This window comes from Argentina silus (genome assembly GCF_951799395.1).
Source record: "Argentina silus genome assembly, chromosome: Y".
NCBI classification, from domain to species: domain Eukaryota; kingdom Metazoa; phylum Chordata; class Actinopteri; order Argentiniformes; family Argentinidae; genus Argentina; species Argentina silus.
Window position 1 is genome coordinate 47,178,293 of NC_139654.1, and position 26,672 is coordinate 47,204,964.

At 41.0% G+C, this 26,672-nt stretch overlaps 1 protein-coding gene across 1 annotated transcript; it reads left to right on the forward strand.

Annotated features, from left to right (window-relative positions):
- LOC310824161 (cytochrome P450 3A27-like) lies at positions 1-25,747 on the forward strand (the record flags this gene model as incomplete). Its single annotated transcript, XM_083696978.1, has 4 exons — positions 1-28; positions 21,811-21,971; positions 25,104-25,330; positions 25,534-25,747. 4 exons carry the CDS (start codon positions 1-3, stop codon positions 25,745-25,747), a joined length of 630 nt encoding a protein of 209 aa, XP_083553104.1.
- Positions 25,748-26,672: the final 925 nt, after the last annotated feature.

Genomic DNA, 26,672 nt, shown 5'->3' on the forward strand with positions numbered 1-26,672 from the left:
ATGGGCGTGGATCTTAGAGTACCGAGCCGTAACCCGCAGGAAGCTTTTCTTGTTGACTGTTCAAGATCTCACATATGGCTGTTGGTGCGATTCCAGACAGAGGCAGAGTCTTCTGAAAGACCAAAGACGGTGATGGAGAAAGAGCGCTACTGGCCTATTAAACTGGCATTCAAAGTGGTAGACTTCTCAACCTTGAGAAATCTCCTGAAATCTATCACTGGGTTTTTCAAGCTGGAAAGTCAGAGACTGAGACTCCTCCAGCTGGCAAAAAGTCTGAACACGTGCTCAGGTAAACGGATCTCAGGCCCTTCCAGGCGTTTAACCCCTAGATCTCTGTCTGACTTAGAGTCATGCAGTCGTAATCTTTTTCCTGAAGACACGCTTGAAACAGACGGTGTTGAATCATAGTAAATCGTGCTAGACACCTCTACTACCCCGTCCTACTAGACACGCCTACTAGACACATGCCCCTTCCCCCGCCCCCTCACCTACAATCTATATAAGAAGTTTGGAAAAACGAGTTTGTGCGACAATACTTATTACTTCAACATGGCTGATTTTTTCACAGTCAACGATTTGCCTTCCTCAAGTGAAGACGAAGGCTACTCTACAGGTGGGGAATGTAAACCCCTAGAATCTCAAAATGAAGAGTCTAAGCTTCTCAGCTATCTTCCGAGCCTTTCTCAGGAATCTAGCGGCTACGATGATTTGTATAAACCGGTTCTTGAAGACTACCGGAATGCCCAGACGGACGACCTCACAAGGTGGAAAGCCCTAGAGCATCAGAGCGATTCCGAGGAGCCTATTACCCCTGTCACCTACTCACCCGCCTCGCCCGACAGCGACGCGTCAAATACTCTGTTTGAGACTCTTGAATTCCCCGTCAGAAGATATAGGCCGTATACCGGCAAGCCAACATTCGACAAAGCACCCGGTCTGTACACCCCCGGAGGTCAGGCTTCAGATTTTGCAGCCCCAGTGGCTGAAGATCATTCTGTCCTCAACGGCTATCCGACACCTCCGACTTTGCCTAGCCTGCAAGTACCAGGGTCCGCTGGGGCTCAGAACGAACCCGCTGCGGAAGCTAGCATCACTGCACAGGGGACCCCTCAGAACCCTCCCTTGGTTGATCCGATGGTTGTAGAGGTTAAAGAAATTCTAGAGAACCGGCTTCAATCTCAGCGTCAGGATGTTGATGTTTTTCTGGACACGGTGAAGGCCGGCGTTGCCATGTTGTTAACACTGGTGATAGATGAACATTTAAAAAACGAATGTTATGGGTGTAAAACCGGTCATCCAAGCCAACGTCGGCATGCATGTCTGTACCCTCTAGAGAGTGATTACTTTTTCAGCAACTTTGAGGCGTTGATGACCTCCCTGTGGACATGGAAATTTCTCCCGACTCTTATGTTTGCTCTGGAGACGGTTGGAGTAGGGGAGATAGCAACAGGCCGTATTCAAGGAGTAGCCGAGGTCTTTCTATACGGTCTGAAGTATGAAGAAAACATTCAGGGGGAACTTAAAGAGATCGTTGATGCGTATGTGGGGGTTAACAAGGACCGGGATCATATGATAGATGAACTCGTATCCTATTGGAAGCGTGTTGAAATAGTTCACACTCTCTTTTGAACTAGTCTAAACTGATCAAAAATGGGGAATGCATTCAGACTATTCTTTAACTTTTTAAATTCCGCTTCAGGTCATCCTGGGGTCAGCTCTCTTGTAAAACGGGCTATTGCTAATCGTGTTAATGATGAATCTTTATTTCAAACATGTAGCGATGTTGACATTGAACAAGTTGTCCGTTTTGAGAGGTCATTGGAAATTGTGAGAGATTGTGTGTCTTTTAACCGTTGGAAGGAATTGGTGTATATTGGTTCAAATGCCTCAGAAATTTGAAAAAACATTAGATGGAATTATTAGAGAAGTGTCTATGCATAGCTTCAAATTTAGTCATTTCATGGTGTTGTATACCTATATAATTGATGTAGCAACATATCGTTTTAAGAATGGTCTAGCATTTGATGTTGATAGGGCCCTAAATGTCTTATACACTTCTGTGGGGATGTATTAAAAACTTGTATTAATCATTCAAATGTAATGACATGTAATCATTCAGATGTAATGACTTGTAATCAATAAATAATTATGCAAAATTGACATTGTACTCAGATCTCGCATGATTGCTAGTCGTCATGACCTCAAAAAAGGCTGAGCGTGTAATGAAGAGAATATATTATGACCCTGCACACCCGGGATCTTTTGGAGGGGTAGAAAAACTTCAAAAAGCCGTCGAAGAGCAGACGGCTGAAAAAGTTAGCAGTGATCAAGTACGAGAGTGGCTGTCTGGTCAAGAGGCGTATACCTTACACAAAACGGCTAGAAAAACCTATGCTAGAAATTGTGTTTTTGCGCCACGTCCTATGTATCAATTTCAAGCGGATCTTTGCGATATGGGTGCACTGTCTGAAGACAATGATAATTTTAAATTTCTGCTTACAGTAATAGATGTATTTTCAAAAAAAGCTTATGCACGCTCTTTAAAAAACAAGACGGCCGTCGTAGTTGCGGAGGCCTTTGCAGCAGTCTTAGAGGAGAGCGGTATACCAGTTAAAATCCAAACGGATGCTGGAAAATAATTTTTTAACCGTATCTTTGAAAAACTAATGAAGAAACATAATATTCAACACTTTGCAACGGGTAGTGATTTGAAGGCGTCAGTCGTGGAACGTTTTAACCGTACGCTGAAGACAAAGATGTGGAGGTTTTTCACAGCTAAGAACACCCGCAGATATATTGATGTGATTCGGGATTTGCTTGATAGCTATAATAATAGTTATCATAGCAGTATCAAAATGAAACCTGTTGAGGTAACATCCTCCAATAGCATGCAAGTCTTTGAGAATTTATACGGGACTTTACCTCTGAACAGTATGACCCCTGTGTTTAAATTCAAAGAGGGTGACATTGTGCGGATTTCCAAATACAGGGGGATATTCGATAAAATGTACGAACAATCATTCACTGATGAATACTTTATCGTTAACGAATGTATCCCTAGACTCCCGCCCGTTTATAAATTAAGGGATATAAAAGGTGAAATTCTTACTGGCACGTTCTATGAAGCAGAACTGCAGAAGGTGAGAATCACCTCTGACACAGTCTTTCGGGTAGAAAGGATTTTAGACAAGAAAATTCAAAATGGCCGGAAGATGGTTTTAGTCCACTGGCAAGGTTGGCCTAGTCAGTTTGACTCATGGCTGCTGGCTAAAGAGGTCATGGAGCTCGGGAGGAAGAAAAACAAGAAGCCAAACTAGAAGAAGCAAGGATGGAGGAGCGAGAATCTTTCTATGTGACTCTCCCTTCAAATGCATGTCACAGCGTTTACCCTAGCAATAACAGTTCAAATTATACGATAACGCTGTCTCAGCCTATAGAGTTACATGGACCTTATGAGGTGGCGTTAGCAGAGATAATGTACTGTCATACCTGGAATAATATTTTAAGTTTAGAAGATACCTATGACCTGAAAGACCATTCGAGACCGAGGGACCCTCCAAACCACCTGAAAATCCCTACAGGTCATTATGACAATATCGAGGCGCTAGTGAAGGAGATAAATACCGTATTTAAGAAACAAAAAACAGATCTACATTTACATTACTGTTCTATACATAAAATAATTTCTATATTAGGACCTGACAAATATTCTCTCAGGTTCAAGGCTCCACTAGCCTACATGCTAGGGTTTGAACCCGACGCTTGGACACGGTCGGGTGGAAAACCGTTGAGTAAATACCTCAGCGATATTAATGCGGGGCAGTATAATTTTTTCGTCTATACGAATATCGTGGAAGCACAGCATATTGGTGACTATGCGGTTCCTCTTCTAAGAATCGTTAAAAAAGAAGGATCTTACGGGGATGTAATCACTCTCTCCTACAGCAGGCTACACTACGTTACTGTTAATAAACAGCGCATACAGGATATACAGATTGAGCTAAAAACGGATTTAAACAAGCCGATTCGATTCACATACGGGAAGACAATTTGCAAGGTGCACTTTAAACCCAAGTCTCTCATCTGAATCTATAGAACAAAGCAAAAACAGCAGCAAAAATAAAAAAATAAATGGATTCACAAAGATTTGTGAATTATTACGTAAACCAAACAGGTCGCGGCAGTCTAAGTGGGTTTGTAGGTACTCCTGTGCAATATGGTCGAGGTTTAGGGTCTATCTTAAGTAGGGCGTTCAGATTTGTCCTACCGTTTCTTAAGCGAGGGGCATATATAGTTAAACCGCATTTGAAAACAGCAGTGAAGGGGATAACATCTGACGTTGTGGGGGCCGTAACACGTCATATCGCCGATCGCGCCAGCAGGTCTCAGGAAGGATCAGGAATAGGACGCCTCGCCAGAGGAAGAAGAAGAAAAAGATCTGTGGCATTGTTAGAGCATCGCACCTCTAAGAAACGCATATCAAAAAAACCCAGAAAGTCTAAAAAACAAAGTGACGGAAATATATTCTAAAAATAATAAGAATAAGAATAAGAAGAATGTCTCTTGTACATCATCTCTCAGCAGAGTGCACCAAATCGGAACTTGACCTTTTTGCACCGCCCATGACCCAATTGTCTATAGAACAAAGCGGTTACGTGGAGATCCATCCTCTAAACTCTATTGTGGATCAAGAGGTTCTGGATTTTCAGATATCAGGAAGTGGAAGTGCATATCTAGATCTAAACTCAACATTGCTATATCTACGACCCAAGATTACCAAGGCTGATGGAACAGATCTGGCGGGCGGTGATAATTGTGGAATAATACAATACCCCTTAAATACTATATTCTCCCAGGTAGATGTTAGTCTAAATGATGTTCTCATTAGCTCATCGTCCGCTACACATCCTTACAGATCTATTATTGAAACTCTGCTCAACTTTTCAAAAGAAACCTTGGAGAGTCAGTTTTCCGCGGGGCTATGGTACAAAGATGAAGGTGTAGATTTGGACTCTGTATCTATTGCCGCTGATGGTCCTAACACAGGACTTGTTAAGCGCGCGAGCTTCTGTCGAGGTTCACGCGCATTCGAACTAATGGGGCCTCTACACAGTGACATATTTTTCTCCGAAAGACTCTTGTTAAACAATGTCGATGTTCGTTTGAAACTGGTGAAAGCCAAAAGTGCTTTTACACTGGTGTCAGCTGCTGACCAGGAGTATGCATTAAAAATCCTATCTGCAAGTATTTTTGCGAAAAAAGTACAGGTTTCACCCGATGTCATGTTAGGACATTCGGCTGCTCTGATGAAATCCAATGCGTTATACCCTATAAGCCGGGTAGTCGTTAAGAATTATTAGATTAGATTAGATTCAACTTTATTGTCATTGTGCAGAGTACAAGTACAGAGACAACGAAATGCAGTTAGCGTCTAACCAGAAGTGCAAAATAGCAGAAAGTGCAATGAACAGTATTTACAGGTAGTGCAATATACAATATACATTATACAATCCCTAGAGGCTCCCGGGTGTGCGCGCAAGACAATTTATATTTAGGGAGGCTCCCTAAATATATAGTAGCGGGATTAGTTGATCATCGAGCTTTCGTAGGCGCAAGAGATAAGAACCCATTCAGATTCCATCACTCGGATCTTGAATATCTCAGTCTCAGTGTAAATTCACGCTTTATCCCCGCAAAACCCTACCAACCCCACTTTGACACCCATCAGAGTGTTCGAGAATTTTACAACTTATATGTGGGTACAAACCGACATATCAGAGACTCTCCGCTCTGCATCAACCGTGACAACTTTGAAAATGGATACTCGCTGTTCCTGTTCAATTTGTCAAGGGATGATGAATTAGACAGCGAGGCTCTCTCACCCTCGGTGCATGGCACATGTCGTCTGGATTTAAGATTCAGAATAGAGATAAACTCAAAGCGTCAAGTCCTGATCGACTATTAAAAAAAAAGTGGAAACCTTTAAACCTGATAAAAGGATGGATAACCATCAGCTGGAGTCTATATTAAAGCCAATTTTAGGTGATGCTTTTGCAGGTGTTTGGCCTAGTGATTTACTACCCTCCAAGATAGCTAGACGCCCCAGCTATCTAGTCGTTAACACGCACGATCAGAACCGAGAAGGCGAACATTGGGTGGGTATGATTATCGAAGCTGAACCTGACAAGGCAACATTTTTTGATTCATATGCAAATCCTCCAGATCACAGATTCTACCCTGAAGCGCTTATGCGTTTTCTATCAAGGAATGCTCAAGAAATACTCTATAACAAACAGAAGGTTCAAGATGATTATTCAACGACTTGCGGAGCCCATGTAGTATTCTACCTATGTCATCGATTTAAAGGACTCTCCTTTCAAGAAACAATGCGATTGTATTCTGATCATTTAAAAAAGAATGATGTTATGGTCAGCAAGTTTGTCAAGAAATATGCTAAATGTATTTCACGGGTGAAGACTGTTAAAATGTATAATCAGAATGCCTGCTCTTTAAAACTGTTTAAAGAGTGTTATAATTGTCATGAATGAATACTCTTTTCGGACATATATTAATTTCAATAAATCATTTTATTGATTAAAACATCATACAGTCTGTTTGAATTCATTTTTTTCGATTGAAATCTAACCATCTAGGATGGATGGGTGTAGAGAGTTGCCATTCGGTGGGGGTTGACCATTCAGAGTCTGCAGATGTAGCCATCTGTAACATGTCCATTGGGGTTTTAGAAGGGGTCCTGGCGTAAGACATGTCTAATAATAATGATGTTGACAATGGAGATTTTTTTTTTTTTCTCCACGGTTTCTCTTGCTGTGACGTATCTGAGGAATTGATTCACTCGCGGTTTTGGAGGGTTTAAGTCGTAATTGCTGGCGAGCGTGGGTGTTCGTAACCGTTGTGATTGGAATATTTAATTCAGAAATTGTATTTAAAAAAACATCCCAGCCTCGCGGTAGAGTTCCGGAATGGAACCGACGGTTTGACAGCGTCTTCATCAAATCGAAAATATGAGATCCTTTAATAGGGGTATCCTGGACAATTATCTCGCCTGAACGATTCCATCTTAGAAGGTTTGATTGACGAAGCTTCTGCAGAATGTAGGCGGCGTTTTTTCGATTGCGAGAACCTATATTCTCCAAAATCTCATCCTCCAGGTTGTCTGAAGCTTCTTCCTCCTCCCCCACTCTTATGTAGCCCTCATCCCCTTCACCTGATTTCTCAGAGGGTTTGTCAGGTAGTTTAAAAACGATTTCGCGATCTTGAGTCGCCCCCTTGCGGTGCAAGGTTAGATATTTATCGAGTAAATCATTGAACTGCTTGGCTTTTGTATGCGAGTCAACACTTGTCTGTTTCAGAACTCGTTCCATATTGTTTTGCAAGACATGTTGGGCTCGCTCACCAATGCTCTGTGAACTCTTTTGGGTTAAATTATCCAGCTGTTGTGGAGAAATCATGTACATTTTATTAAACGCAGCCATGCCCAGAGTGTCTATGACTATCTCTGACGAGAGAACAGACTAGTTATAAATGGTATTGCGGTCGCTAATAATGGCAATAGGAAGCCCCCCGATTGCGTCAGCACTTTCCGCTTGTGTTTAAATCCGGTTTTACGCTGGGCAAAAAGCTTGATAAATTTTTTCTGTTTTTTTAATTTAGTGAACTGTATGTATGTTTCCCTTCAATATGTTTAATGCAATCTCACACAGGGCTAGTATGAGATCTTCCGACCCTCTACATAGAAAACTTCTTCTCTCAGAGGGTTTTAGAGCGAGCAAAGCTTTTAAAATGGGAAGGTTTCTTTTCATCCGTTGAGACATTGTTTATTTATTTAAAAAGTCTCTTGTCACTTTTTAGTTTGATAGACCACCGGCCACTCTCCAGGGAGTATTCCACTCCTCAATCTTAGGGGTTCTGGACAATTAGGACGCAGGTCAACGATTAAATATGTATACGGTTCCCTTGTAGCATCTTCATAACTTTCTAAAAAGAATTTTTTCAGGCCGGGATACATTTGTTGAGCTAAGACCCGGATCTGCATTTTATCACGTGGTGATTTAAACAGCACCATGTAATTAGTGTTTAAACTAATCGTGCGCGAATGTTTCCCTTGATTAAACAAATTCTGAAGCAGATAAAATACGCTCAATTTTTTATGATGTCGATATTCTGTGAACGCTTTCATTAATTCTTCATGATTGCCACCCACATCCATGGAGTCATCTACCACTAAAAGATTGTGTTGGTTCCGTGGGAATAGATTTTCATCATTAAAGTTTGCGGGAATACCTTCTATAAATTCGATATTGACATTTTGACTGAGCTCGTCATACATTGGCTGGTATGAAGAGTATGCCCAGATTATACGAGCCGGCACTTTTGAAAATGTACTCTCCATGTTTTCAAGTAATTGTTTTACAAAAAAAGTTTTACCTGAGCCACTAGGCCCCACTATTAGCATGCTACATGGCATTTGGAATGCCAGATCGACAGTCACATCCATTCTTACAACTGTACTAAAACAGACTAACCGCATGGTTAACGATGAACCCTGATTATATCCATCCCAGAATATGTAAAAAACGATGAGGTGGGGTGACGTATGAATAAGAATTTAATGAGATATACATTTTTCAAATACAATAAAACAGCATTAGGATACTTCGTAGAATACATTGTAGAATACATTGTAGAATACATTTTTCAAACACGATAAAACAACATTAGGATACTTCGTAGAATACATTGCAGAATACATTGCAGAATACATTTTTCAAACACAATAAAACCCTCATTAGGACACTTTGTAGAATACATTGCAGAATACATTTTTCAAACACAATAAAACCCTCATTAGGACACTTTGTAGAATACAATGCAGAATACATTTTTCAAACACAATAAAACCCCCATTAGGACACTTTGTAGAATACACTGTAGAATACATTTTTCAAACACAATAAAACACCATTAGGACACTTTGTAGAATACACTGTAGAATAAATTTTTTCAAACACAATAAAACATCATTAGGACACTTTGTAGAATACACTGTAGAATACATTTTTTCAAATACTATAAAACATCATTAGGATACATTGTGAACACAGGCTATTGTGAACCCAGGTAATAACAGATGATAACCGGTAATAACAACTCAGTAACCAAACGGCAATGTTCTACCCGAGGGGAGAAGGCGTCTCTTATCAAAAACAACAGAAAAGTTGATAACTTGATGTTTATTAGCGAGCGAAAAAGCTTTGATATCACGTTTAATTCTATTGTAACGGGCAGGGATCTCGCGTCGCGTGTTAGGATCTATAATATAGTCTTCTACCAGATCAGTCAAATTATTAAAGTTAAGTTTTTTACAATTTTCATAATTCTGGATAAAACCTTTGACTTTCAAACACACCTTTCCTTGCTGGGTGAGAAAGCCGTAGGATTTCGGACCCGCTGCGGTCCACTCACAAATATAATCATCAGCCGCTAATTCCGATGTCAAATCACCTAGATAATTGCCTGTCGGAGGGGTGTAAAGATCTTCAGGGGTGGAGAGGTAAACGATTGAGTCGGTGTCATAGTATAGTACTCGCTCTTGCAATAAATGTAACTGTTTGTATAATACACCTCTCGCATATGCTGTCGTAAACGCCGCTAAAAAAATATTTGATTCGCCGGGTGGTAAGACACACCTGGAATTATGACGCCATTGAATGATTGCAATATCATTATTTATGAAATGGAACTGGCTTATATCATACTTACTGCTAAAGAGGTACTGAAAAAACTCTTTGGGTTCTTTCACGATACTGGTTGTAAGTTGATTAGATCTTTGAGCCATTTTTCCCCAGAGGGAATTAAGTAAAAGTTTTGCGATCTGACGCTTTGCGGCATTGTACACAATTTTATGCGGGTCAAGTTGGATACCTTGATTCTCTCTATAATCGTTTATATAAGCCTGTTTACTAACCTCGTCTGTAGCATCATCAGGATACCCCGAGGCCTCCTGCTTCTGCTTAAGGAATGTATGGATGTAATCTTTAAACAATTTATCGGATCTCTGTTCAAAATGCCAGACCTCATAAATTTCAGCTATAATGTAACCTCTTTTTTGAGCTTCTAATAACTCAATGCTAACCCATACGCCTTGAAGCGCTCTCTCATCCAGAGAATGCAAACAATCCGAGGTTTGGTTATTCTCAATCCCACATGTTCGACAGAGTGTAAAAAGCAATTTACCTTCGTCATTTTTCATAGGTAGCACAGGGAAAAACAAACACCTCGGCGGGTGAACTTTAGCATGTATAAAGCCAAAGTAATTTTCAACCGGTTTAAAATCTTTCCTGATTATAACCGGGTGACCAATTGGATATTCAAACTCTGCATTACAGTACGGATATAAGCTGGTAAAATCGACATATTGAATGGTCTGCCCTTGTTCAATTTTGCGTCTTAAGACAATAGCCTCCGTCCTGCCTCCAAATAGCGCGGCCCGAGGATTTAAAGGGCTAGGCTCCCGGTATCTCTCTAGGAATAATTTAACAGAAGGTTGCTGTTGTTTCATCGAATTCCATGTATGTTCCCATATAACCTCTGTTTTCAGCTTAAACTCTGTTTCTAACCGAGTTAGCCTTTTCAGAGTGTTAGAGTACATCACCCCAAACTCTAATCCTGTAAGCGGCGATATGTCATGAGGGTTATAACAAGTCGGACAACCATGAAAATAACATCCATAGAATTCTAATGCTGTTTTCACACCATTTATTACGGCATATCCATCGACATGAAGAGGGCCAAAACAACGTTCACCCTGCGGTGTTAATGCATGTTCAATGTCTATGCAGCGTGAAAACGCTAGATACTCAAGCCACTGTATCGAAGCATGGGAATAGGCCTTGAATTGTCGTCTGTAGTTGTTAGCATCGGGTAATGCGATTGTGTTTTTGATTAAGAAGTTGGTTTGAAAAACAGCTAAAGCTGCTGACGCAATTGTCACGCTCGCAAAAGGATCGCATTGAGTTGTCTTTATAAATTCATTGCGGAAATTGGTGGCACCTTCGGCTAAAATCTCCACATCATTCTGACAATAAGCCTTTAACTCGGTTAAAAAGTCAAATTCCTGATCTTTTACTGTGTTATACCACTTAAAGAAACTGTTTCTCTGCTCTACAGACATCTCATCACACCCGTACATTTCAGCAGCTGGATATCGACCCTTGTACTTATTTAACATTTTTGAATAATCTGTCATTTTATGAGGGAAATATCCCTTTTTCGATTCAGTTTGACATCCTAGCGCTTTTGGAAACTGTCTTAAGGGGATGGGGATGAAGGAATATGTGTCAATGAATTTGAGCCGGAATTGTTTATCAATAATGAGTATGATTTTACTCCCTTGGGCTATGACGAACGGTGTTATCCCCTGTTTTACATATGCCTCTAAAATTAGATAACTGTCATAACCTTTGCTATAATGGGCTAAGAACACTGTGCCTTTGAATTTGTTTTGACGGTAATGCAATAAAAACTCTAGAGCACAATTAGGACCCTGGGCACACCATCGAGCCCCTTGCAGGGATTGTGTAGCCACATAGACAGGGATATGTGTTCCAGTTGTCTGGCTTGATTCAAAATCATAAAATACCAGCTTCTGATTAATCCTCTCCTCTGCTACACTAGGTTTAGATTGCATGTAACATTGATGAATATCCACGCCCTCTGACACTTCTTCAGAAGTCTGAACAGCTGACAAAGATGGGGGTTTAGCGGGCTGAAGGTATTGTTTACAGATGTGACAAACTTTAATTGAACAGACATGGGGTTTAGAGTCTATGAGGTTTATACGGTATGTAAATCCACATTTAAGGCATTTCTTATTTATTTGACAATTGCTAGCCATCTTTTTAGCTTTTGGGTGCCATCTGCACACCTTATGCATCCTATAACACACACTATTTGAACAGTTACGATTGCAATCATTACAATGGACTTTTTGAAATGCAGCTTGTTGTTTACAGTCTGAAAGACAGACGTTGCAAGCTTTTTCGCAATAGTGTCCGCCTTCTCTACTATACCCCGTGTAACAATGAATACAGAAAAATGCACAGCCAAGGAAGCCTTTAACATTTTTCATCCCGTAAAAATGATTGTCATGCAAAAGCATGTAACGGATTGTCTCTGACTCTGTTTCAGTATGGAACGTAATCAGATTAACTCTATCTGAGGCTCTGTAAAAAATAACGATTTTACAGTTTAACAGCTGTTCAAATTTGATCACATCTTCGAATGTGGTCCTATCATTAGGCCCTAGCCCGGCTTCGACATGAATATTGTAACCCTCCCTCCCAGCCTCTTCAATGGTTAAACCGGGATTAGCAAGTAGAGCTAGGTTTATTCCAAAGCATGCATGGTTCTGATTTGGAATTACAAATAAATGTTTGCTTTTTTTTTTTAGGGTCTCCGTAATAAATAATGTATTAATTTTCCGTCTACCCGAACCTCCCGGAGCCCTCACAAAGTTCACAGAAAGGTCGATTCCGGAACCACTGAAAATAGCCATGTTAGACTGAACAAGGCGGTCAAGAATTTGGTTGAAATCTGTTAGCCTACCTTCACCGTAACGCACAGTCATTGAGACGTCATCTTGTAAGCTATCAGCTCGTAAATTGAGCTGAATAATATCGCGAGGGTTTACACCAACTCTTTCGATTATCGCAGACATTCGGTTCTGAAAACCATTTACTACAGCGTGGTAAAACTCTCCAAAATTAGGGTTGGTATGTGCCCTATCTGGCATTGGGAAATTTAAAAATGATCTCACCTCAACATTATTGAAGCTATCTCTGTTTATTACCTGCATGCCATCAGGTGTGTCAAAAGAGACTCGGTCAATTTCCATACGCTCCGCAAAATCCTCCCCGTTACCTCCATTACAGGACGGTACAGACACTCCGGCTTCACCCTCCTCTGGTAATTGCTGGTTGTTATTACCCATTACATTATCATTAATTTCTCCATCTCCAACACCTCCACCGCTCCCGTGTTGAGTTTCAACATCGTTGAGGGCTTGACAACATACATTATCAGCGGGACTCCAGGGGGTCTCATAGTCAGTTATCTGGGAAAGGGGTATTGGAGTCCAGGGGGACTCATAGTCAGTTATCTGGGAAAGGGGTATAGGACTCCAATCCATGTCCATATCACGACTGGGCTCCATAACATCCTCTGTCGAATCAGCCCCTTCCCCCATACAGGTAGGCGACGGAAGCGTGTCAGATAAAGGATATCTATAAGCGGCGAGTATATCATCTAACGCCTCCTCGGTCGGGAGGAAGTAGTGCTCCTGAGGCCTGTTTACAGGGACATCGGGAAGCATCTGATGTATTGGACGGTCTACAGGATCAAACTCTCTAACAACACTAGACGTATTAAGATCATTGACCATTTGCCTGAGGTCATGAGGAATATCATGATGATTAACCCTGTCTGATTCAGCCATTTTAAAAAAAAATTTTTTTTAATTATTATTATTATTATAATTTTTTTTTTTATATTATTAATTTGAATGAAACTGTGACTTTTTAAGCAGTAAACAGACGTCTTGCGATACGTTTCAATACGCCTGTACGCCTTCGTATCTGTCTAAGCCTACTACGGCGATCAACAGGGTGTGCTATATTTCTGGATCTCACACGTAACAACCGGGCCGTATGCAATCTCATTTCAATGCTGATCAAACTCTGCTCAAAATCTAGACTATTCACAGAATCGGTCTCTGAATCCTCATCTTCATCAGACACTTCTGCTAGAGCCAGACCTTCATCAAGACCTTCATAATAAGCTGAGAGAACCGCATCAGGGCGACCACCATCGTCATGCGTATCTTGACTGGGGACGGGAGACAGTTGAACATCATCATCATCATAAAAACCTTGGCGATTCTCCTCAAGATGGTTCAGTCCAGGCAGCTGCGCATCCTCGCTGTGGAGAGAAGCTTGTGGTGACGTCGGCAAATACGCCTCACTGTCGCTCTCAGCCGATTGGAACAGCCTGAATGTATCACGTGGTCCAGAATCTTCAACGTTGTAACCCTCTGGTTCCATTGTAAAAAGAAGAGAAGCAGGTTACAGATAGTTTTTATTTAATTATGTATTTAATAATTTGTTGATTTATTTATTTATTTATTTATTTAACATACCTGCAGCATCCCTCCAGGGACGATATGGAGAAACACGTGCTATTTGACGTTCACGATGAGGTGACGATTGAAGACTTGAAGAGTCAATTGTTTGATCTGGAAAGATTAAAGATTACCTCTCTTACAGAAACCCTCCCTTACACCCTCTGGATGGGAAACCCCATAGGAAAAACTTACGTACATCTTCCATGGCTGAGAGAGTGAGAGATTGGTCAGATTCAGCTGTCCCAAGTCTTCGGCCCTTTGTGACCAGCTCTCAGGGTCCCATATATATACATCTTTTTGTCCGGGAAACACATGCTCTTATCAGAGGCAAACTTTAGCAGGACCTCGGTCGGTCTTCAGACAGTTCAGGGCCCTGTGATTCCCCATAATCCAACCAATCCATTCTCACGGTTCTACATCCTATGGGGGTGACCCCTTCCTCATAAAAATGTCAAGATGCTACAACTAATTTTACAAACAACAGAACACCTTAGCCTCACACCCAACGTCTCATGGATCAATAAACACCCTTCCATTTCCCCCACCCTCCATGTAGACGCCATTTTAGACAATGTCATACAGCCACAACTACTACTACTACAGATCTCACACATGGGTCATATATATACACCTTTTTTGCCCGGGAAACACGTGATCTTATCAACGTCACGTCCGTGGCACGGGTCAGACCCACGTTTGAAACTAAACATTTTTAAAAATTGAACCTTTTTTTTTTTTTTTTTTAAGCCCCCCTTTTACCAACCCTAACCCTTCATTATTGAACACAATACTAGCACTAGAGTAGCAGCCTAGCCATTTTTTAATTGCCTTTTTTTTTAATTGCACATTTTAACCCCCAGTATTGAAGTTTTATTTTAAGCCTCATATGCAATTTTGACATAGCTGCCTGTATGCAGCATAAAGTCATCACCATCCCATCCCAACAGCCCTTATCAGTGACAAACTTTAGCTGAACCCCCGATGGTTCTTCAGACAGTTCAGGGACCCCTGGGGCCCCCCCTCCCCCCTAATCCATTCAATCCATTCTCACGGTTCTATAGCGCACGAGGGTGACCATATCCTCATAAAAATGTCATGTTCCGACAAACCCCAGAACACCTTAGACTCTCACCCACGTCTCATAGGGCAATAAACACCCTTCCAATTCCCCCTCCATCCTTGTAGAAGCCATTTTAGACACTGTCATATAGCCACAACTACTACTACAGATCTCACACAGGATCATATATATATATATATATATATATATATATATATATATATATATATATATACACCTTTTGCCCGGGAAACACGTGATCTTATCAACGTCACGTCCGTGACACTGGGGCAGACCCTCGTTTGAAACTAAACATTTTTAAAAAATGAACCTTTTTTTTAAGACCCCTTTTATTAACCCTAACTCTTCATTATTGAACACAATACTAGCACTAGAGTAGCAGCCTAACCATTTTTTAATTGCACATTTTAACCCCCAGTATTGAAGTTTTATTTTAAGCCTCATATGCAATTTTGACATAGATGCCTGTATGCCCCATAAAGTCATCACCACCCCTCCCAACACCCCTTATCAATGACAAACTTTAGCTGAACCCCCGATGGTTCTTCAGACAGTTCAGGGCCCCCAGGGGCCCCCACCCCTCCCCCCTAACACATACATTCCATTCTCACGGTTCTACATCCTACGGGGGTGACCACATCCTCATAAAAATGTCAAATTCCGACAAACACCAGAACACCTTTAGCCTCTCCCCCCACGTCTCATTGGACCAGCATCAACAGCCCACCACATCCGCCCCCCAAAGGGGCGGGGACATAATTTTCAAGTATTATTTTCGATGATTAAATTTATGTGACGTCATCACTTTTTGTCACAAAGTGTATACTATATTCTCTCAGAGCATCACCAAAGGAGATGCTCAGCGTCTGGTAGGGTTAGTGGGTTGCAGACTTCAGGCAGTTATTGTCCACTAAATACTAGTGGATTGTCCACTAAATACTAAACATGACTGCTTCATTTGGACATTTGATAAGTCTGTACCATTACTTTTGGGTACACTGAAATAGGGGGACTATGCATAAAAAGTGGGGTAATTTTTGAATGGTGAAACCAATGTGTACACAAATACCATCAAATAAAAGCTAAAAATCTCTACTTTAACCTTGTAGTAATTGTTTAATTTCAAATCCAAACGTTTGGAGTATAGAGCCGAAAGAACAAAAAAAAAATTGTTGTCTCATTACTTACACAGGCAGGGGTTTGGGAAAGTGAACAACATTTGACGGTGAATACATACTGTATGTCAAACCCCAGCCTGACCACTCCGTTCTTCCACCTCGGCTGGCCACCTCTAAGAGGATGCAGTGGTCGCGCTAGTTGGTCACGGCTTTTCACTGTCTTGGCGCCCCGGTGGTGGAACGAGCTTCCCAGTGCGGTCAGGACTGCAGAGTCACTACCTATCTTCTGCCGTAGATAGAAGACCCATCTCTTCAGGCTACATCTGGACTGTCCCTCCTAAAGACCTCTTCACCTTCCACTACCCACCTGTACAGTTCCTCTACTGTAAAGCATTTTTAAAAAGCATTGTGACTGCCAATGGCCCCTGGTCCTAGCATAGTTTTGTTTTTCTTATGATGACTGATGTATAGATGATTCACTTACTTGAGACAAATGTACTTGTTGTAAGTTGCTTTGGATAAAAACATCTACTAAATGTCAAAAATGTAAATGTAAATGTGATGAAAATGGGTGAAGTGTCTAGCCCCAAATTTACAAAAAATGGTTAGGGCATAAACCCAATATTTTCATGTTTTATTAATTTTTCCAGAGAACAGATTGGTGTTGAATTGTGGGATATATGAAGCATTGCCCCTTTTAAAAGGCTACCCATTTTTAATTGGCAATTATGGCACTTGAAAGTAGCCAAATATCCCTCTGATAAAAAAAACAACCTAAAAACTTGACATCAAAGATGAGCATGGAAATTAACAGGCCATGTAGCAATTAAGTTTGTTTTATTTTCTAGTGCATGAGGTTATTCGCAGGTTACCTAAATGTTAACCTCGTCCCCAGGCTATTGCTCACAGCGCATATAAGTCTGGAATAACGACGACTCAAACCTGGCCGTAGGGTGGTTACTGATTAAAGTATTTGTTATTATTTGATTTCAGCTAATCACACGGCTGCAAGGTGTAGCTTTTTATCAGAAATGTGTGGAATGTGCTGTGGAAGATGATTGATGCGAGGTAAAGCCCATGGCTATGCCCCGTCCCCATTTTTGACGCTCTTGCTCTTGGCTTAATGAAGGCCAATGAAGTTTAACGCATTGGTCCAACAGACCTTTTGGGCATTTGGGCAGAAGTGTCTGGGAACGAGACTACTTAAATCTTAACATAATATTAACATAATCTTCAGCAGTACATGCTAAGCACAGTGTATCTATGAGAAGATATTCAGCACTTTGCTCGTACAAAAGTCCTACAATTCCGAAGAGAGTATAAACCAAGGCAATAATTAATATTAAATACATTTAACTACATTCATAAAGTTCTTCATAACCAACATCAGGGAGATGTGACCAGAGAGGTTGTGAGTGGATCCTGGCTATAAGGGCACACTCTTGCCAACACAGATTCTGGTGTGACATGTGGGATGTCTTATTGATCTATGTTGCTTTGGCTGTCTCCACGTGTGGATCATTGTAATCAGGGGTGGGGCTGGCCTTTTAAACACCTGTGCTTTGTTTCATTCAGGGAAAAAAGAGATTTTTAACATTTCTTTTAAAGAGACAACACACATTTTCTGCCATGCCTCTATCAATTGATTTGGCTTTAATCAATGGTTTCTTCTTGATGTTGTGTACATGTTTTCATGCCTATGTCACCTTTCAGAGGAAATCAAGGAACCTATCCAGATCTGATGTCGTATTAGATGAGTCAAACCCTGTCAGAACATAGTTTGCTTTTGCTAGATTATTTTCTTTTTATTGGTATACATGGTCGAAATTATGCACTCATATTTAGTATTTGGTCGACACTACTTTGTATGCAAACCGTCTGGGACCCATTGACCCCACCAGGTGCTGGGTATTTTTTCTGGTGATATTCTGCCAGGCCAGCCATCTTCAGTTTTTGAGGTCTTTTTGTCCATAATCTTACCATCAGAAAATGAAATGCATGTTCAATAGGATTTAAATCCAAAGATTGACATGGCCAGTCAAGAACTTTCCACTTTTTCGCCCTGAAAATCTCCCTAGTTCCAATGGCAGTATGTTTTGGGTCATTGTCTTACTGTTTGATGAAGCGCCATCCAACGAATTTGGAAGCATTGCTTTTACTCGACCAGACAAGATGTTTCTGTACACTTCAGAATATATTCTGCTGCTGCTGTCAGCAGTACCATCATCAATTATGATAAGTTAGCAAGTTCTAGTGGCAGCTATACATGCCCAAACCATAGCATCCCCTCCACCATGTTTCACAGATGAGATGGTATGCTGTAAACCTTGGGCAGATCCTTTTTTCTCCAAACTTTCCTCTAGCAATCACTCTGATAATATTCACCTTATCTGTCCACAAGACTTTTTTCCACACCTCTGCAGGCTTTTTAGGTACTTCTTAGCAAACTGTAACCCGACTATCCTTTTTAAGGATAACTAGTGGTTTGCATCTTGCAGTAAAGCCTCAGCCATTTGCGATTGCTGAGCTCATCAGTGCTTGATTTTGGCAAGCCTAAGGTTTTGACTATGTTTCAGATTTTTCAGCTTTCACCATTTGTCAATTGCTTTGCTATTGTAATGTATCTCACACCTTGTCCTTTGTTGGGAATGATATTTAAGGAGAGGGACAGCGAGATATTCTTTGAGTTTTGGGTTAGGCCCATCACGGGCATCATTCTCCCGCGTTGGGGAAAAATAAAAATCTCTAAGTTTTTATTTCAAATCCAAAAAGAAGAAAAAATGCTTCACTGTCCCATTACTTACGCACGGTACTGTATAACCTTTTGTGGAAAGGGTTCTACATGGAACCCAAAAGGTTTCTTCAAAGGGACAGTGGAAGAAGAACCCTTTTTGGTTCTAGGTAGCACTTTTTTTCTAAGAGTGCAGGATCTGTGATGGGTCTGTCTGTCTCTATCCACGGTATATTTGCTTGAATGCCACAGCCTATTTAAGTATTGTTGCTGACCATGTGCATCCCTTCATGGCCACAATTGACCCATCTTCTAATGGCTACTGCCAGCATGATAATGCACCATGTCACAAAGCAAAAGTCGTCTTAAACTGGTTTCATGAACATGACAATGAGTTCAGTGTTCTTCAGTGGCCTTCCCAGGATCTGAATCCAATAGAACACCTTTGGGATGTGGTAGAACAGGAGATTCACATCTTGAAAGTGAACCTGAAAAATCTGCAGGAATTGAGTAATGCAATCATGTCATCATGGACTAGAATCTCAAAGGAATGTTTCCAACATCTTGTGGAATCAATGCCATGAAGAATTTAGGCTGTTTTGAGAGCAAAGGGAGGCCCTACCCAGTATTAGTATAGTGTTCCTCATAAAGTGCTCTGTGAGTGTATATCTAACTATCTTTGTTTTTGCTGGTCTGTAGGATCTATGATGGCCGTCAGCCCATCCTGTGTATCATGGACACAGCTATGATCAAAACCATCCTCATCAAGGAATGCTACTCCCTTTTCACTAACAGGAGGGTAATACGCTAAATTGAAGTTGTTGTATGGGAAAAAAAACATAAGGGCTCCTTAAATAGATAATATCATTGTTATTATAGCATTATTAATATTAGGTTAATCTTGCAGTATATAATAATTATTATTTTTCTAGAATTTCTATCTCAACGGGCCTCTGTATGACGCCGTGTTTATCGCTGAGGATGATGCATGGAGACGGATCCGCAGTGTCCTGTCTCCCTCCTTCACCAGTGGGCGGATCAAAGAGGTACAGTCCCATCTCTCCTCTCCTTCTTTCATTCATTCCTTTATACAACACAAATAAATGAATGACTAACAACTCTGACGCGTGTGTGTGTGTGTGTGTGTGTGTGTGTGTGTGTGTGAGAGAGTGTGTGTGTGATTTGTACTATGTGTATAGTGTGTATTCATTGTTGTTTGTTGTTGTGTGAAGCAGCAACTTTAATTAATTAATCCAAGACAAATTTTCATCCGGGACAATAAAGTATATTTGATCTTAACTTCGATAAGTTCAGTGGTCAGATGACAGAGTATAGAATAATAGTTCATCTTTGGAGTCACTTATTCCTTGACTATATACATAATGTATCCTGTATGAATGTATATTCTCAGGCTATATAAACATTTAAATAATTCCTGTTTCAAACATGATATTAACCCATGTTTTGCACATATTAATCCATGTATCAATCATGATATTTGTCCATGTATCCTTCCCAACTCAGATGTTCGGGATCATGAAGCAGCACTCTGGTAATTTGGTCAGCAATCTGAAGAAGACGGCCGATAACGATGAGCCCATTGAACTAAAAGAGTGAGTATTTATCTCCGAGACGATAAGGTGAATTTGTCAGTGAACTCCCCCTTTAATTTTGTGGTTGTGGTTCTGGTGGTCAGAGATTGTGTGGTTGTGTTCCAGGTTCTTTGGACCATAGTATGGATGTGGTCGTCAGCACTTCATTCAGTGTTGACATCGACTTCCTCCACAACCCCTCCTACCCCTTTGTGACCAACATCAAGAAAATGCTCAAGTTTCAAATCTTCAGCCCACTGTTCCTCACAGTCGGTACAACTGCCCCCATATAACTTTCAATCTAAATTATTTTGTGTTTAATAAATGAAGCTATCGATTTCATTGATTAGACTGACATAAACCACACTGCCAATGGTTTGCGCTCTACTCATTTGAGACACATGGGCCCTGTCCAGAACCAACCTCTAGTTCCTAAATGCTGGACACTTGGAGATCTGAGTGGATTGGATACAGAAGTGTCTAGGGATAGAGCCTAGGAGTTGTTTCTGGACAGGGCTGTGCATTGAATAGGATTGGAGTCACGTATCATGGTATTTCCTGTTCCTGTTTGTAACCGTGGCATTTCCTGTCCGTCCAGCATTCTTCCCCTTCATGGGTCCTGTTATGGCAAACATGGAGGTATCCCTATTCCCTGCCTCGGTCACAGATTTCTTCTACGCTGTCTTTCAGAAGATCAAGTCCAATCGCGTGGCTAGCACCAGGAAGGTATGTAAATATAACTGATCAAATATACGATCTTCAGCCAGTATTGTGTAATACAATTGTAGAGATTTGGTAGCATCTGGTAGTTCTCATGTGATTTTGATCTGACGTAAGCCTGCTTCCAGAGTCGGGTGGATTTCCTGCAGCTGGTGATAGACTCGCAGAAAGACAGCAACTCAAAGGGAGAGGAGCAGAGTAAAGGTGCCTGCCTTAAACACACACACACACACACACACACACACACACACACACACACACACACACACACACTGTATACTAGCATCTAACACACACACATACAGTACCTGCCTCAAACACCTATACCTACAAACACACCTACCACCCCATTTCTCCCATCATCATAGGATTGAGTGACCATGAGATCTTGTCCCAGGCAATGATGTTCATCTTTGCTGGCTATGAGACCACCAGTAGCTCTCTGTCCTTCCTGGCCTACAATCTGGCAACCAACCCTCACATCATGACCAAGCTGCAGGAGGAGATAGACACTGTGTTTCCCAACAAGGTAACCCCTCTGCAGACTCCTATATAATACTTTTCATGTGGAACAGGAAATATGATAGTGACAGTGTTTTAGAGGGTACTGATGAGTGTGTAACCCCTGTGCACTGCAGACTCCTACAGTATCTATTACTATTGCTTTGGAACAGATGGTTAGATAGGTGACAGTATTTTGCAGTGTGCTAATGTGTCTGTAGCATCCCTGTGCAGACTTCTGCCCAGTATTATTCATTTGAAACAGGAAGTAGATAGGTGTTGTTGGAATCTTCAGAATAGTTAAAAGGCCAGTACCTGAGGACCTGAGGGATCTACAGGGTATATACCTTAAAAGCATGTCTGACATGCAGTAGTGTGCGTGACCATAGAGTGATTTCTAAACTAATTCAATTATCTTAAAATAAATTATAAAACTAACAGGTAATCAGTGCAGAGACTTGTGTGATATGTGCTCTCCATCTGACTCGTGCTGCTGCATTCTGTATCATTTGCCAATAGCTTTCTTTGGTCGACCAGACAGGAGAGTGTTACAGTAATCAAGGCTGCTAGTAATACAAGCATGCATTCGTCTCTCAGTGTCAGCCTGGGAGAGGAAAGGTTGCACCTTTACAGCTGTGTTCTGTAAAGGTCCATGTAATATTCAAGCTTTCTAAAAGCTTCCTAACGGTTGTAATGACTATCTTTAATCGGTAGCGATCAGGGAACAAGATCCCTTATAATAAATCCCTTATGAATAAATATTTCATTTACGAAAGCTGTTTTGGTTCGGAAAACACGCTTTTTAAAATGCAGTGTCCTACCTGACATTCGGTTTGCATATAAACATGTTGTTAGTGCCAGGGGTGTTCTAGGGGAGTAGACTGACCTTTCTCTAGTGGCTGCCTCTCCCAATCGTGTGCGCATGCAGAAACACAACAGCTAATGTCCAACATTCGGGGGGATATATTATTATTAGGGAGGATGTTGTTGTTTGGACAACTTCAGACAGAATTTCTCCACGATGGCAGATTTCCGACAAACTTACTTACTCTTCTTTAAGTGATACAAATATGTTTTAGTCACATTCTTGATATGGGTTTCAAAATTAAGATCTGAGTCAATGGTGACACCTTGTTTTTTTGCCTGGTGCTTAGTGTTACTGTAAGTAGTGTCTTTAAGTGTGCAGACAGTTTCTCTCTTTCGGCTTTTGCTCGAATGACTAGTACCTCTGTCTTATCTTGGTTGAGCTGTATGAAGTTCTGTGACATCCATATTTCACCAGGAAATCAATCAAACTGAAATTGTTGGGTGATACAGAAATGTACAGCTGGGTGTCATCTTCGTAACTGCAGTAATTAATATTGTGCTTCCTGATGACACTGACGAGGAGTACAGGCCCTAAAATTCAACTTTGAGGAACCCCACAGGTGTGGTCACCAATGGGAAACAAAATGGCCAGTTAGGTTGGTCCTACACCAGTTAAGAACTGGACCAGAGAGGCCAACCCACTTCTCAAGTCTATCAATAAGGATATCATGGTCCACAGTATCAAAAGCTGCACTCAGGTGCACAAGGACAAAGAGCATTTTGGCATCAGCATTAATTAATTAATTCTAAGGTCATTAAGAACCTAGTTAATAACTTAACAACATAGTGCTATCTCAGTGCTATGATCGGCACAAAAGCCAGATTGGAACATGTCAAAGGTACAGTTGGGAAGAAGGAGATTATTTAACAGTTTGAACACCTTTTTTTCAAGAATTATAATTTTTTTGCTTAAAAAGGGAAGGTTGGAGATTGGCCTAAAATCGCTAAGGACTGAAGAGTCTAAGTTACTTTTCTTCAGGAGGGGTTTCACCATGGTAGTTTTAGGTGCAGATGAACAGACCCCCACTTTGCTGAGCATTTCTGTATGACCACTGCAAAAGAGTTCATAGTGCTTCCCTGTGGTGGAAGGTGGGGTAACAAGTCATCAAACACATCTTCAGGTCTTGCCTGAGTGATCCTCCTCACCTAATATTGGTTCTCTTATCTCAGAAGTATGTTGCAAATTCCTCACATTTGTAGGTGGAGAGCAGATCACCAGGTGTCTTGTGGGCGGGATTTATAAGGCTGTCAATCGTTGCAAAGAGCACTGTTTGAGTTGTTATGATTCATTATCAATTTTGAGAAATGATCCCGTCTTGGCGTTTTTTTATTGCCTGATTAAAAGCAGAAAGATGCTCTCGAAGAATATCAAGGTGGACCTGCAGTTTTTGTCCGCTCAGACTTTCTGCAAATTCTTTTAAATTTGGCCACAGCCTTTTTCAGTTTGACTGGTGCTACAGAGTCGATAGTTGCCCTTAGTTTGGTGTTGAAGCTGGTTACTAAATCATTATCACAGGAGGAAGCTGTTGATGGTGTACTATTCATATTCATATTCATCATGAAATTCTCATCTGCTCAGCGACATGGCTAGATAAATAATAGAGCGAAAATATATTTTTTCCCCACTTCTAATAGACTGACATGCATTCATGTTTAGCCAGGTTTCAGATAAAAACATTACAGTGCAGCTTTCGCTCTGAGATAAGATCAATAAAGGTTTTGCCAGATAGGGACCTAATATTCAAAAGCACCATGGTAATGTTCTCTGGGCTGTTCGGTGCTGCCCGGCCACAGTTAATGGAATGGATACCAAGTTATTCACATTTGAACCACCTGACAGTTTTCTTGTAGTCTGTCGACTGTGATAGGAAATAATAGACTGTAGCACATTCAGTATTCCAAGCAGTCAATCAACTAAAAGCAGCCCAGTTTAGTGGCATTTTGACTTCTGATTGATCCTTGTGTACATCTATCATTTACATTGTTCAGTGGAATCTAAATGTATTTTCTTCTAACTATCAAGATAACATTATTTAGCGATTTTTTTGTTTATTCATGTATAACAAAAAAGCAAGACACTATTACACACGTACATTGAAAGTAATGGCGTTCTGTATGCGGTTGTCATGAAATTAGGCTATGCAGATTAGAATAAGTACAGTACTGTGTTCATTTCCAAAACACAAAAAACTAACAGCTCTTCAGATTTGCGACGAAAAAGAGTTAGTTCTGGGCTACGGCTACGTGAACGACCAATCACTAGTGCTCATGTGAGTGTAATATCCCTGTGCAGGCTCCTATCCAGTACGAGGCTCTGATGCAGATGGACTATCTAGACAGCGTGATCAACGAGTCTCTCAGGTTGTACCCCATCGCCCCGCGACTTGAAAGAGTCGGCAAGAAATCTGTTGAGATCAGCGGCATCACCATCCCCAAGGGTATGGTTGTCATGATACCCATCTGGACCTTGCACCGTGACCCCGATGTGTGGGAAGACCCAGAGGAGTTCAAACCAGAGAGGTAATGGGCCACATCTTAACCACAACCACAATATCAATCACAACAGCAACGATAAGAGCAGTGTTCCACAAACAACCATGAAACAAACCTAAATGCGACGACCAAACACAAACAGGTTTCTTCAACCATGTATAACCATCATATTACTGTGATTTAATTGATATGTTCTTTAACCCCTCCTCCTCTGAACTCTCCGTGTGTAGGTTCAGTAAGGAGAACAAGGAGAGCATCGACCCATACACCTACATGCCGTTCGGGTTGGGCCCACGGAACTGTATCGGGATGCGATTCGCTCTGGTATTGATGAAACTGGCGATGGTGGAGATTCCACAGAGGTTCAACTTCACCGTCTGCAAAGAGACAGATGTGAGACAAAATAATGATAGAATGATTGTAAATATAATTTTGTACCTATGACTTTGTTGCGTTTCTATATGTAGCAGAGGTGATTTTGGAATCACACTCGCGTGATGAGGTAGCCCTGCCTGAGACATGTAAACTGAAGTGTCGCCCTCAGACCTTGAGGATGTCCTCTTGGCTTAATAGTAGCGTTTGTGTCTTCCACATGGGAGACCCGGGTTTGAACCCCCATACTACAATTCTGTACTTGCGTACTGCATGAGTATGTATTCCCCATTTAATTTCCCAGATTGCATTTTTCAGTACTAGGCGCCAATCATCCTCAGTATAGGCTACCTACTAAATGATGGAAGTGTGAGATTTAAAAAAAAAGCTATTTGTATTTCTGCAAAACTCCCTCGAGACTTCATAGGGCCATTTTAATGTATGTCGACCCAAGAGAGGTTGTCCAGGAGTTTGAGTTTATTTGAATTTATAGTGCAATGCTACCCGAACGTAACAGTGACACTGTATTAGGTAACATTCATAGTGTAACGCTGACATCTGTTTTACTCGTTCCTTCATACTTTAACTGTGTGTCAACTCTCACCAGATCCCCATTGAGATGGACCTACAGAACACTCTGATGCCCATACGGCCCATCAAACTCAAGCTGCTGTTCCGCTGCCAGGAGTCCAACGACAACCAGCTCAAAGCAGACAGCCAGTGATGAGGACCTGCCCTGCTGCAGGTCTCTCAGTTATTATGTTACACATAGATCTAGGATCAGCCTCAACACTGGCTACTTTCAAAAATGGGCTTAAAAAAAAAAAGGGCTTCGCTTTTGCCTTAAATTGAAACTAAATTGGCGCTAATAATTGCACAGTGACCCTAAAATGCACTGTGACTTTTATTCTTTTTTTATGTCTTTTATGCGTTTTTATTCAAAAAAAAATTCATGCTCTTTCCTTTTTATCTATTTTAGAATTGAATTGCCTCAGTG